General features: G+C 43.6%; 1 protein-coding gene and 1 long non-coding RNA gene across 4 annotated transcripts in view; one reads left to right on the top strand and one right to left on the bottom strand.

Moving 5' to 3' along the window:
• Window positions 1-322, bottom strand: part of LOC107195783 — a 5258-nt gene extending 4936 nt beyond the window's left edge. The window contains exon 1 of one of the 2 annotated variants that reach the window (XR_003046688.1): window positions 269-322. This is a non-coding gene — a long non-coding RNA (uncharacterized LOC107195783). Of the gene's footprint in view, window positions 1-62; window positions 201-268 lie in introns of those variants that run through there. The other variant, XR_001517032.2, reaches the window with a different exon arrangement.
• ENC1 (ectodermal-neural cortex 1) lies at window positions 104-12186 on the top strand. Of its 2 annotated transcripts, none has more exons than XM_006913140.3 (3): window positions 104-241; window positions 3804-5618; window positions 9661-12186. In XM_006913140.3, the coding sequence occupies exon 2, from the start codon at window positions 3817-3819 to the stop codon at window positions 5584-5586; it is 1770 nt and encodes a 589-aa protein (XP_006913202.1). In that variant the 5' UTR covers window positions 104-241; window positions 3804-3816; the 3' UTR covers window positions 5587-5618; window positions 9661-12186. The 2 variants fall into 2 exon arrangements, with proteins under 2 accessions (XP_006913202.1, XP_024903510.1); XM_025047742.1 differs by lacking the exon at window positions 104-241 and adding an exon at window positions 437-517.
• The last annotated feature ends 219 nt before the right edge of the window (window positions 12187-12405 follow it).

Below are 12405 nucleotides of genomic sequence, written 5' to 3'. Positions count from 1 at the left end.
CGCTCCGCGGGTCGCGGGCACAGAGCGCGCGGCGGCGTAGGGATCGTGAGGCCGAGACGCACCGCCAGCGGTAGCCGGCCCGGGGCGCGGTCCTCTCCTCGGCTAGCGCCTCATGCGCACCCGTTTCGCCCGGGCAGTCGCCGCAGCTCCCCGGGGCTGAGACGTCCGCTTCGTCACTGGAACTCCCGGTGACCGAGGCAAGAACCCAGCTGGTCGTGCACTGAGGCCAGTCGCCCCTGCTGTAAGTTTGTCCCTTGCTGCCCCGGACCTGTTGCGGGCGCCGCGGATTTCAGGGGCTCCTTGGCCTGAGGGGGTGTGTTCGCGAGGGGTGTGCGTGTGCCGCGGAGCCGGGAGCTCCCACTTAGGCGGGGGTGGGGAGCTGTTCTTGGGGCGGAGCCCTCAGTGTTCGCCGCTAAGCTCTCACAGCAAGCAGGAGCCCCGGGCATCACCGGAGAGGCCTCCCCTCACCGGCGCAGAGCCGGAGCGAGCTGCTGGGGCATCCGGGAGCAGGGCCACGGTATGATAGATCTCTCCCCTCTCTCCGCGGAAAGCAGCGCTTCCTTGGGAGTGGATGTCCCGCTGCCTCGCACTTCGCGGTCCAGGGCTGAGCCCGCGGGATCGTTGCCCCACGTTGCGCCCTACCGGCACAGGGGAGCACTGGGGCCACGTGCAGACACCGCTCGTGAGGGCACTTTCACTGCTGCGAAATGTCTGTGGGGAATGAATGAGAACCGGTTTCTGAAAATTAGTTTCTTCTCATGCGAGTGCAGTATTTGGCCTTTAGTGTACCATTATTAGTTTCGAAGGACGAGAATTGGTGGGCGGGGTGGAGATGAACCATTGAATTTGTTCAGCATGTAATTTGGTGTCGACCTGAAAAGCATGGCCAACGTGTTAAAGAGCGTTTACAAGTCTTATAGAGGACTGCATGGTGAAATGCTTTTCTTGTTGACAAGATCTTTATAATGTTTCATTGTTAACCAATAACGCAAATACCCCAGAAAAATCTGCCTAGTTTCTTCTTTGATTGCATGTAGATCAGGTTCAAAACCTTAAAGGGATGTGATGGGATGGGTAGAATTGGAGGCAGAGATTCTGGGTAAGGAACGTTAAGTGAACTAGAAGCCTTTTTGATGTTCACGGTGATAGCAGCCTTTTTCTCATCTTCTTTGCAGATGCAGGTTAAGTATATGTGTGCATTTGTTGGACACTTATTCGGCATACAAATGTTATTTCTCTGGTGGCTTAAAAAATGCCGAAAGGATGATTTGTTATACGTTGAAGTTGTGCTTGGTGACTGTATGAATGGTTTCTGCTGGTATTTTGATGTTTGCATAATGTTAAACCAGAAAGCAACTTGGTTCCCTTAGGTCTTCAGGTTTACCTTTTATTTAATAAAATTTTTGCTGAGTTTTGATTGTGACATGCTTCCCCATCTGGATGGTACCCAAGATGACAGGCTAGGTTATTCCTTCTGGCTTTCTGGACCAATCTGGAAACTACAGGAGCATCAACAAGGGATGCATAGAGATGCAAATCCTAGATACTAAGGTCTTCTTAAGTTTTCTTAAGTGTAGGTCTGGTTGTGTGTGATGTTTGGCAACTCCTGACATCTAATGCTTAGGGCAATGTGCTCTGGGCTTTGGGGATCGCCTGCTCAGTGTGCTTATGGTGCTTATTATACACCTTGTGCACAGCTCTTAAGCAGTCAGAGCTGCATTTGCTTTTAGCCTGAAAGGAGGCAGCTTTTGAGGTTGCTTTGGAAACATTAGCTTAAAAAAATAAAGTGTAGCTACTCATTTGGAATGTTTGTAAGTTTCTATATTAGGTTTACAAGTATTTATACCATCTTCTGAGGTTTAGGCTTAAAATCCTCCTCAAAGTACTTTAGATGGAATGTACAAATTCAAATGACTAGAGTGGTAGAACATCAGTGAAGCTAATACATGTTTTCAGACTTTAGAAAGCTGGTGCATTCACGTCGGGTGGTATTTGTTTTCTGGACCTGTAAAATGGACTAGATTGTTGAGGTGACAGTGAAGCTTGCTTGGCTCCTCACCATTTGTCATATCGAGGACACTAATGGAGACTAATGATGCTTTTGTAAAGTCTTGGCAACACCAGAGCCTAGGACTTTGTTGCTTATTTTCTTCCATTAAGCCATGTTTGACTCATAATGAAAAGTTATACTCCAAAAATAAAGGAAAATAAGTTGCATCACCTAATGGTATGTGGCCTGTGTGTTAAAGACAAGTTAGGCACCTGGCTTTTGTTCTTGTCCGTGACGGGCCACAGCTGGTCAGGGAAGTGCAATTTAGTATCTAGTCCATGAATCTGGTTACTCATTTGCATTTATTAATAATTACTGAGATATAAATTAAAAATAAATATCTCAACATTTGAGGGAAACAAGCAGGCCATGGGTTTCGGAACTGTTTGTTCTGTGTTTGGAGTAGATACTGTAACCATACAGTTTACTCTCCTGGGATAAACAGCTTCCTTAGGAATCCTTTGACAGGCAGGTTCTTGAAGGCTTTATTCCTTTGAAGTAACAGAGGGGTAGGGTTAAAAAAAACATGTGATTCAATTTTTGAACATAGGAGGGATTTTCTATATCTTTAGCCTACAATTTACTTACTACGGAAAGCCAAAGATAGCATTAGATTCTGCTATAATTTCAATTTAGAGACTGAGGAAAGCACTTTGGTTAGCAAATAAATTCTAGGGTGGCCTTAAATTAACAATGGCTGGCAAAATACACGCACATGCGCATATGTTGTGTTTTTTTGAGTTAGATAAAGCAATGTTTGCATTTTGAACTCTCTATACGTGGGTGCCAGCATTCGCAGGTACACAGGGATGGTCCTTGTGATACACTGTTTAATTGAAAGAGGAGCGGACGGATCCTTTGTTCTTGCAACTGGTTTTCAAAGAATTGATATAAAGCAGGAAGAACAGAAGAACAGCACTCATGAGTATGCTACTCAAAGTATTCTTCTTTTATGGGCCCAAATCCTCATTTTGGAAGCTGTCCAGAGCAAGAAAGATGGGTTGTGATTGAGGTCAGAATCTATTCTGTGTTTTCATGAAAGCCTGCTGATCAATATGTGGTAGTGTTCATATTGGGCCTCTTTTAGGATTTCTTAGTGGTAGAGCTGTCTGGTTAGAAATGATGCGTAACATTTACATAAGGGTCCCATCATTATAGAAGTTACGTAAGCCTGTGATTTTAATGTTACATTTCCCATTTACTGTATATTGCAGGGAGACCAGATCTTACCAAAGGAATTCTTAATGGAATTAATTAGTAGCTATTTGTTTTACACATGGCTTTATATCGCATAGGGCATTAAAGCTGGTGCCTGTCCTGGCGTTACGAGAGCTGGAGGCCTGGCATTTTAAGTGGCCCGCAGTGAATCAGCTGGACAAGGACAGCAAGCTGTGAGAATGAGACCTTGCTCCTCTCGGCTTGTGCTGACTTACGTTCTCAAGGACTTCAATATCCTGAAAGTTGGCAATCAGGTTTTCCAAGATGAACCTGCTTTCAAGCAGTGATTTTTTTTTTTTTTTTAACAGTGTATATAGTTCAAATAGCTCAACAGTATTACCATGAATGCCTCTCCTTATAGGTAGCTGTCTCTGACTGTACAGGAATGGCCATCCATTATTCGGAAAAGTATATAGGCAGCAGAGCTAACAGCGGAGTGTTCTGTTTTCACTGTCCAAAAGGTTTGTTGCTTTGTTCTGCTGTTCTACATATCAGGAGCACCCTGTTCAATGGTTTTGTTTTGTTTTGTTTTTAGGAGTGGAAACAAAATGTCAGTCAGTGTGCATGAGAATCGCAAATCCAGGGCCAGCAGTGGCTCCATTAACATCTATCTGTTTCACAAGTCTTCCTATGCTGACAGTGTCCTCACTCACTTGAACCTTCTACGCCAGCAGCGCCTCTTCACCGATGTCCTTCTCCATGCCGGAAATAGGACCTTCCCTTGTCACCGGGCAGTGCTGGCTGCATGCAGCCGCTACTTCGAAGCCATGTTCAGTGGTGGTCTGAAAGAGAGCCAGGACAGCGAAGTCAACTTTGACAACTCCATCCACCCAGAAGTCTTGGAGCTGCTTCTCGACTACGCATACTCCTCCCGAGTCATCATCAATGAAGAAAACGCAGAATCGCTCCTGGAAGCAGGCGACATGCTAGAGTTCCAAGACATCCGGGATGCGTGTGCAGAGTTCCTGGAAAAGAACCTGCATCCCACCAACTGCCTGGGCATGCTGCTGCTGTCTGATGCGCACCAGTGTACCAAGCTGTACGAACTCTCCTGGAGAATGTGTCTCAGCAATTTCCAAACCATTAGGAAGAACGAAGATTTCCTCCAGCTGCCCCAGGACATGGTAGTGCAACTCTTGTCCAGTGAAGAGCTGGAGACAGAAGATGAAAGGCTCGTGTATGAGTCTGCAATTAACTGGATCAGCTACGACCTGAAGAAGCGCTACTGCTACCTTCCAGAGCTATTGCAGACAGTGAGGCTGGCTCTCCTGCCAGCCATCTATCTCATGGAGAACGTGGCCATGGAGGAACTCATTACCAAGCAGAGAAAGAGCAAGGAGATTGTGGAAGAGGCCATCAGATGCAAACTGAAAATCCTGCAGAACGATGGCGTGGTAACCAGCCTCTGTGCCCGACCTCGGAAAACTGGCCATGCCCTCTTCCTCTTGGGAGGGCAGACTTTCATGTGTGACAAGCTGTATCTGGTAGACCAGAAGGCCAAAGAAATCATTCCCAAGGCTGACATCCCCAGCCCAAGAAAAGAGTTCAGTGCATGTGCTATTGGCTGCAAAGTATACATTACGGGAGGGCGGGGGTCTGAAAATGGAGTCTCGAAAGATGTCTGGGTTTATGATACCCTGCATGAGGAGTGGTCCAAAGCTGCCCCTATGCTAGTGGCCAGATTTGGCCATGGCTCTGCTGAACTGAAGCACTGCCTGTATGTTGTCGGGGGGCACACGGCCGCAACTGGCTGCCTCCCAGCCTCCCCCTCAGTCTCTCTAAAGCAGGTAGAACACTATGACCCTACAACCAACAAATGGACCATGGTGGCCCCACTCCGAGAAGGTGTCAGCAATGCGGCAGTAGTGAGTGCCAAACTTAAGCTGTTTGCTTTCGGAGGTACCAGCGTCAGTCATGACAAGCTCCCCAAGGTTCAGTGTTACGATCAGTGTGAAAACAGGTGGACAGTACCAGCCACCTGTCCCCAGCCCTGGCGTTACACAGCAGCAGCTGTGCTGGGTAACCAGATTTTTATTATGGGGGGAGATACAGAGTTCTCCGCCTGCTCTGCTTATAAATTCAACAGTGAGACTTACCAGTGGACCAAGGTGGGAGACGTGACAGCAAAACGCATGAGTTGTCACGCTGTGGCCTCCGGAAACAAACTGTACGTGGTTGGAGGATACTTTGGCATTCAGCGATGCAAAACTTTGGATTGCTACGATCCAACATTAGATGTGTGGAACAGCATAACCACAGTCCCATACTCGCTGATTCCTACTGCATTTGTCAGCACCTGGAAACATCTGCCTTCTTAAACGCAGTACATCCTAAAGAAAGTGAGCATGAGGTAAGAACTCGGTTTAGCTGTAAGTATGCATATAATTCAGCTAACTGTGTAAGTTTTCAATGGGGAGTGAGACATGGTCCATATAGCCTGTCCTATAGAAGTACTACAAAAACTATAAAAATAAAAGAACTTGTACTCCAAAACTTAAAACACTTGTGTTGACCGTACCTATAGCTCCCTACTCCTACCATAACACATGTAAGCCAGTGATTTTCAGCCTCAGACTCACCCAGAGAGCTTTGTAAAAATTACCCATTCAGAGACTTGGTTCCATTTGGTCTGGGTGGGGCCTAGGTCTCAGCATTTCTAGAAAGTGCTTCGGTGATTCTGAAACACAGCCAGGTTGAGAATCCCTGACCTATGTTAATAATGCCATCTAGTGTTTTGTGAGTCCTCACTGTGTGTCTGGTCCTGGGCTGGGTGTTTCATATGCACCATTTCATTTAATCCTCACAATAACCTTGTGAGATATTATTACTAGAACATTTTACAGACGAAAACACCTCATGCACACAGAGGTTAAGCAAGTTGCCCAAGGTCATAGAGCTTACTAGACGGAAGAATTGGTCAAGAAGTCAACCCCAGCAGTCTGTCTCCAGAGTGTAAGCACTTGAGCATCATGTAGAACTGCCACTTCATAAACTTGAGCTTCATATTGGTGTCACCCCAGGAGATACTTGTTTAGATACAAATTTAGCTTCCTCAAACTCTTTCTGGAATGAAGTAGCATTTTAAAAATTGAATGCTTAATTTTTTTCCTATTCTCTCTAAAATTAATTGGCTTATTTAAATTTTTTTGCCACCAAAGAGAAAAATAGCCCCCTTTGGGGGCATTTATTAACTTCAGAGGGAAATTTAGGTCTGTCCTTGTAAAAGCTTGCACCTGCATTGTATAAATTTGTCTGATGTGTGGATATACTGAGCCATCTAAACTGCCCTTAACGACAGCCTTTCAGAGTTAATGAGACAGGCTGACCCTATTGTCAGGGCTAACAAAAGTTGTGTTTCTGTGTCATATATATGAGTACATAATGGTTGTCTTGTGTACTTAAGAGTATATAATACTCTTGGCTCAAATAATTAATAGGCCTGCACAGTTCAGTGTTCGTGAAGCTAATAGCCGCGTTGCTGCCGTTAAGCATTCTTCACATTGGCCCCAGGAATCACTTAAGCGTGTCTAAATGCAGCACAGAGCACACAGAGTGTGTTGGTTTGTTTTGGTGATTCATGGCCTTTTTACATTACTAATAATAGAATGAGGTTTAAAACTCCGGAGGAACCACAGTAAAAACCAATTCATTACTTCGAAAATTTTGGCTCTGTTTTTCCTAGTATGTTTCACACCTTCGAAGAGAACTTTCACAGGGAAAAAAGGAAATTAGGGGTCGTTGCAAGCTAGGCGAAGAGGGGTTTCGGACTCATTCGTCTTTTCTTTCCTTGTGTCTTCAAGCTCGTTTAAGAACACCATGAAAATTGCCCTCACTTTCACACTTAATCTTTCTATTTATTTTATTTCTTCAGTTATCTCCTCCAGTCCATTCCAGTTAGTAGAGTTCTTAGTAAAGTAATGCTTCCTGGGAATGAGACTCCTTCTGAGGCACAGGAACAGTCAGAAGCCTCTTCTCGGGAGCTACTGGGCTAAGAGCGTCCCACACCAAACTGGTTTTTGCTGCCTTGCTGGCATCTCAGTAATCCTGAATAAACAAATGCTCTGAAAGTGGTTATTTCATTTGTGATATGAATGCATGACTCACCTCTAAAGCAGGTTTAAAGAACCTCCTAGGGTAAAGCATCAATTAACAGCCACTAAGTTGGGTTTTAATCCAGAACTGACTATATTTGTGTAGAAGAGCCATAAAAATTGCCAGTGATGGCAATGGTACATCAAAATAGTAACTGGTAGACTGACTGGCATCTTTGGAGCAAGGTAAGCAAGTTGAGGCAGAAAAAGATCACATATGCATTCTGGTTCTGGTTTTGAGCTATGGAGTCTAGACCTTTCTGGACTTTGCTCCTTTGTCAAATGAGTGCTTTGTATTATGCTTCCCCAAAGATCTGTTCCATTTCAGACTTGGGTGAATTGATAAATGAGGAGGAAAAAGAAAATGGTGAAAATACCTAGCTCAGTGCCTGGCATGTGTAAAATTAAGTGTTCAATACTCTGAGGTTTCTTTCCTCTCTCTAATTTAGACCATAGCTTGCAGCGGAATTAGCTTTGTGTGTGGTGGGAAAATGAAGTTTCTTTGACTATTATCTGCTTGTTATCTTTATACTCCATTTTTGGTGCCTCCTTTCTCAGCCCAGAGTATGTTGGCAAACACTTGAATTCACCCTTTGCTGGATATTTGAACCTCATCACACACTTCCGGTCCCATGGAAACAGAGCAAATAAAGTGTTAGGTTGTATGTGAAATAACATCCTGTCTGCCCTTGGTGCTACCAGCCAGAGAGTCAAGCACATCACAATGAAATTTGACAGGACTAGGTTTGCCTTTTTAAAGGCAGGGGCCTGATCAAAGCCACTCTTGCAGTTTCCGACAGGGACAATGTTGGTTTAAATTGCTAAAGTTTACTACACGCAAGATAGTGTTAAAACACTTAAGCTGGATGGAGTGACTTAAAAGAGGTGCTGTGTAGATATCAGTCCTAAACTGCAAAAACTTGGGGGACGTCTCTTTGCTCTCCACATGTAGGTGCTAACTGAATTAATACAGTGTTAACAAAAAGTTCCCCCTGGTCTAAAAGCTCATCCACCAGGGAGAGTTGCTCTGTCAGCGAGTGGGAGGGAGAAAAAGGAAAATTACTTTTGATTAGTCTCCATTTTCATGGTGCTGTGTGGCCCCCACCTGACAGCATTTAGATTCTGATTTGCTTTGTTTCTTCCCTTTTTAGAATTCTTTTCTTTTGGTGGTGGTTTCTTTTCCCAGTATGCAACACCTTGAAATTTTATATTATTACAAGATACATTCTTTCGGTCTGATGTTGATATATAGGTTACAAGGAGGTGGGGGTAGGGGGATGAGACTGTAGTCTAAGGAATGCCTTGAAAGCTTGAATCACTGTTATGAAACTGCCAAAAGAAACAACTAATGAAATGAATCAGACTTCTGAACACACAAAAGCGAGAAGAATTCAATGCAAGTAATAAGCAGCCCCTCCTGAATTCCGTTTGTCCATAGAGTTATAGCAATAGGGATGCAGATTCCTATCAAGGCTAGAAATAATGCTCCGTGAACAGGTGAAGTGAGCTTTTGAAAGACAAAAACCCTCTGCAAAATTTCCCTATGTATAGCATTAGACATAAACTAATGGGAAGGGTGGGTAGTGTGGGGAAATGCCAGCTCCCATGAAAAGTGCAGGCTTCGTGGTTTTGGCACGTTGAATTTATATTCACACTTGATGTTGGAAGATTCTGTTGCTAATAACACTGCATACCAAAGCTGGTGTCTCCCAAGTGTGGACTGATGAACTTCAAGAATAAACCCCAGCCTTGGGCTGTTGAGGCCTGGTATGTTGTCATGTGAAAGGAAGCGAGACTGATTTCTGCCATGATGAATAGCGGAGATGCATTTAAATAAGAGGATTAATATGGCTGCCCTCTGTATGGCGAATACATTGAATTTGGAATCCTTCAGGATAAATGGGCCAAAGAGGGTTTTCACAGGAATCTTTCTTGACCCTCTGGTAATCGCTTCACAGTGGCTCTGTTTAACCACGGAGAGGATTTACAAATGTTGGAAGCGGAAGATGGCAACTGATAACAGCACCTAGACGTATAGGTTTGATTTTGAACATATATGTGTTTAGGAAAGAAGTGAAGAGCCTTCTTTGGACAGCGTTGTTTCTTTCGGGCCAGCCATCTGCATGCGTGATCACGTGTATGTGCATTTAAGGCAAGTGCATCACATACCTTTGCACAGTTTCCACCGAATACGTGGTTCAGACCTTTAGAAGCAGTATCGACCAGCTCTGTCTTGAGTCGATTTTTTTTTTTTTTTTTAAAGATTGTGAGGCTACTAACAATCTTTTTCTTCTGTTTCAGCTCACTTCCTTTGATGAGACAAAGATCCAGTTTCTACCTTGGAGAAGTTAATGAAGAGAAAAAAGGAAAAAGGAAGAGAAGTCGTTCTGAGACTCAGATTGTACAATCGGCTGCACCTTGTAAATGCTCTAACTGGACATGAAGGAAGGGGTGGGGGAGGGGTGGGATTTTCAGTGCAAGCAGCACATGGTTTAAATATGAGTGAATGGACCTGTGATCTCGTCCTTGTCTTGTAATTGTGGATTAATGTCAGCGTTAATCAGCCCTTCAAAGGGAGAGAAAAGCCGGGCCTTTTCCCTTGCTGTACCATAGTCAGCATTTGATTTCCATGGGCTCCACCATTTATGTGTAAAATTTGAAATGGTTGTCACCTCTCTCCGAGGAGCAAGCTTGAAGCCTCCACACCAGCTGTTGTTGGAGATTGAAAGCCCAACTGTGGGGCCAGGAGGGAAGCTGGCGGTGCTGGCTACAGAGTGAGGACCACTGGACTCTTCGCTAATCTCTGAGGGATTGTGCTCCCCAGAAAGGTTTCTGAACAATGGGGACATTGTTGGGAGCTGTTTGGTAGATGTTCTTTTCTATTTCTATTTATAAGACTTTAAACTTTCCCTTGGCTGTTAAGGAATTTGTTATAGATTTAGCTATTTATTGTTTGATACCTGCATGCTGAAACAATGCTTACAGTTGTCTTCACATGTATGGACGTGTGTGAGTGGTTGTACGTTTTGCACAATTCTGTGGCTGTTGTGATGTGCTTTGCTGCACATAAACGGAAACTTAGGAGTTACAATTTGGAATATAACTGGAGGGTGGGTTGGGAAGGGGAGGGATTTTGTAAATGTCAAGACAGGGACTGATTACAAAACAGAAACTTAAAGTACATCTTAGAGGTAGAGAAAGCATGGAGATCACTTTTCTTGGACTCACCAACTTTTAATGAGGTTTCGTGGGCTCTGGGCATGCTGGTGGCTCATGGGGTGAGGGAAGGCTTCTTTCCGCCTCTCTCCTTCCTATCTTATTCACCTCCTTCAGTCTCAGCTACTGAAATTTAGAAAGGACCAAATAGCTTTGCCATTTTTTTTCTTTGTGTAGTATCCTGAAATCCTGGAAAATTCTATGGAATACTTCTGTATATAGGGCACAGGTAAAGGCATAGTCCAAAGTTTATTTATTTATCTATTTATTACCCTGTGAGAATGCTTTGCCATAACTACAGTTAATAGGAAAGAAAACTGAATTATCACAGTCAATTCATTCAGATTCATTGTTCTCTGTTCTTGCTGTACAATTTAGCAAGTGCAACAAGTTCTCCAAAACAATATTAGCATTAGTACAATGTATACTTTAGTGCTCGCTCTTAGGTAAGTCTCCAAAAGAACTCTTTGGTGCATAAAAGTGACACATTTGGCCACAAAACACCAAAGAATCGTAAGCAGTGGCCCACGTTGAGGTTTCCCGGGATAGTGGGGAATCGATTGTGAATACTTTCTTTGCTAGTTTGCGTGCTTGTTTACTAAACATGTGCTGTGATAGGTGTTAGTGCTAGACTCAAATAGGTGCTTTCTCAGAGATGTCTGAGGAAGAACAGAGTTTGCAGCTCTCACACTGCTTTCATTGATGTTTCTCACATTACTTTAGAAAATAAGGTTTAAGACTGGTAACAACTTTTGCATTGTGAATGTGCTTGCATTGTCTAATGACAGATAAATCCTTAACATTACTTTCCACCTGAAAACTTTAGACTAATTGTACATGTCCGTGCCATGAATTAGTTGAGCCGTTGGAATAAAAGAATCACAGTACTTTCTAGCAGTCTTTTGCTCATAGATGTGTTCTAAGCAATGCAAATTGTACCCTGGCAGCATAGTTGGGTGTCATTATAGTGTAGCAGTTTCAGCTCTGTAGTTTATGATGCAAATCGGCCGAGATGTGTCACTGCATGGCTTCTGAAAGCAGGATGAATTTTCTGCAGCTGTTTCAGAGTTACGGTCTGTCCTTGAATCCTCTATTAATTACTGTGTGTGAGCCAGAGGGAGCCGTGGTCAGAGTGGGCCCCCAGCCTGCAGGGAACTTTCTGGACTCCCGCTCTTTGAATTGATGTAGGCATTTGGACTCACTACTTGACCATTCTCACCCTGTGAAACGTCCCACACTTTGAAGCAAATACAATTCACAGCACAGTGCACACAAAAACCTTGGCATAAGACAGAGAAGGTTCTTCTTATTCTGTGGACTGGTTGCTGTGGAAACAGATAACAAAGGGCAGCCTTCCACTTCTGGTATAATTGTGTAGCCCCCTTTTCTCTGGGCTTGACACCTGTCTGAATAAGAGTGATTAGAGCTGAATAATATCCCTCTCTTAGCTATTGAATATGTGGTTCACGTACAAAACTGTGTAAGCTGAAGAAGTGTTCATGTTCATATGTGCTTGTTTCCTACTACTACATTTTTGAGGTTTTGTAAAACTTTTTTTTTTTCACAATGTGAAACTGAAGGTCAAATAAATTATTAGAGATTTTCTCTTCATTGTGTGTGGGGGTCTTTATTTGAATACGACATAATTTTAGCTGTTGAAAACTTGTGTCTGTTCTACTTCGATGAAAAGGAGGATCATTTCAAATATTTTCTGAATGTCCTTTATTTCACCATGGAGTTATGTACCTTTATCAAAGCAATTTTGCACATTAATAATTAAAAATGTTAACTTTTTGGGATATTTCTTTAAGCAAAGGAAAATACTTCAGC

Source organism: Pteropus alecto, unplaced genomic scaffold (assembly GCF_000325575.1).
Source record: "Pteropus alecto unplaced genomic scaffold, ASM32557v1 scaffold20, whole genome shotgun sequence".
NCBI lineage: Eukaryota > Metazoa > Chordata > Mammalia > Chiroptera > Pteropodidae > Pteropus > Pteropus alecto.
The sequence above is the reverse complement of the archived record's forward strand: the minus strand, read 5'-3'. Positions and strand labels throughout refer to the sequence as shown.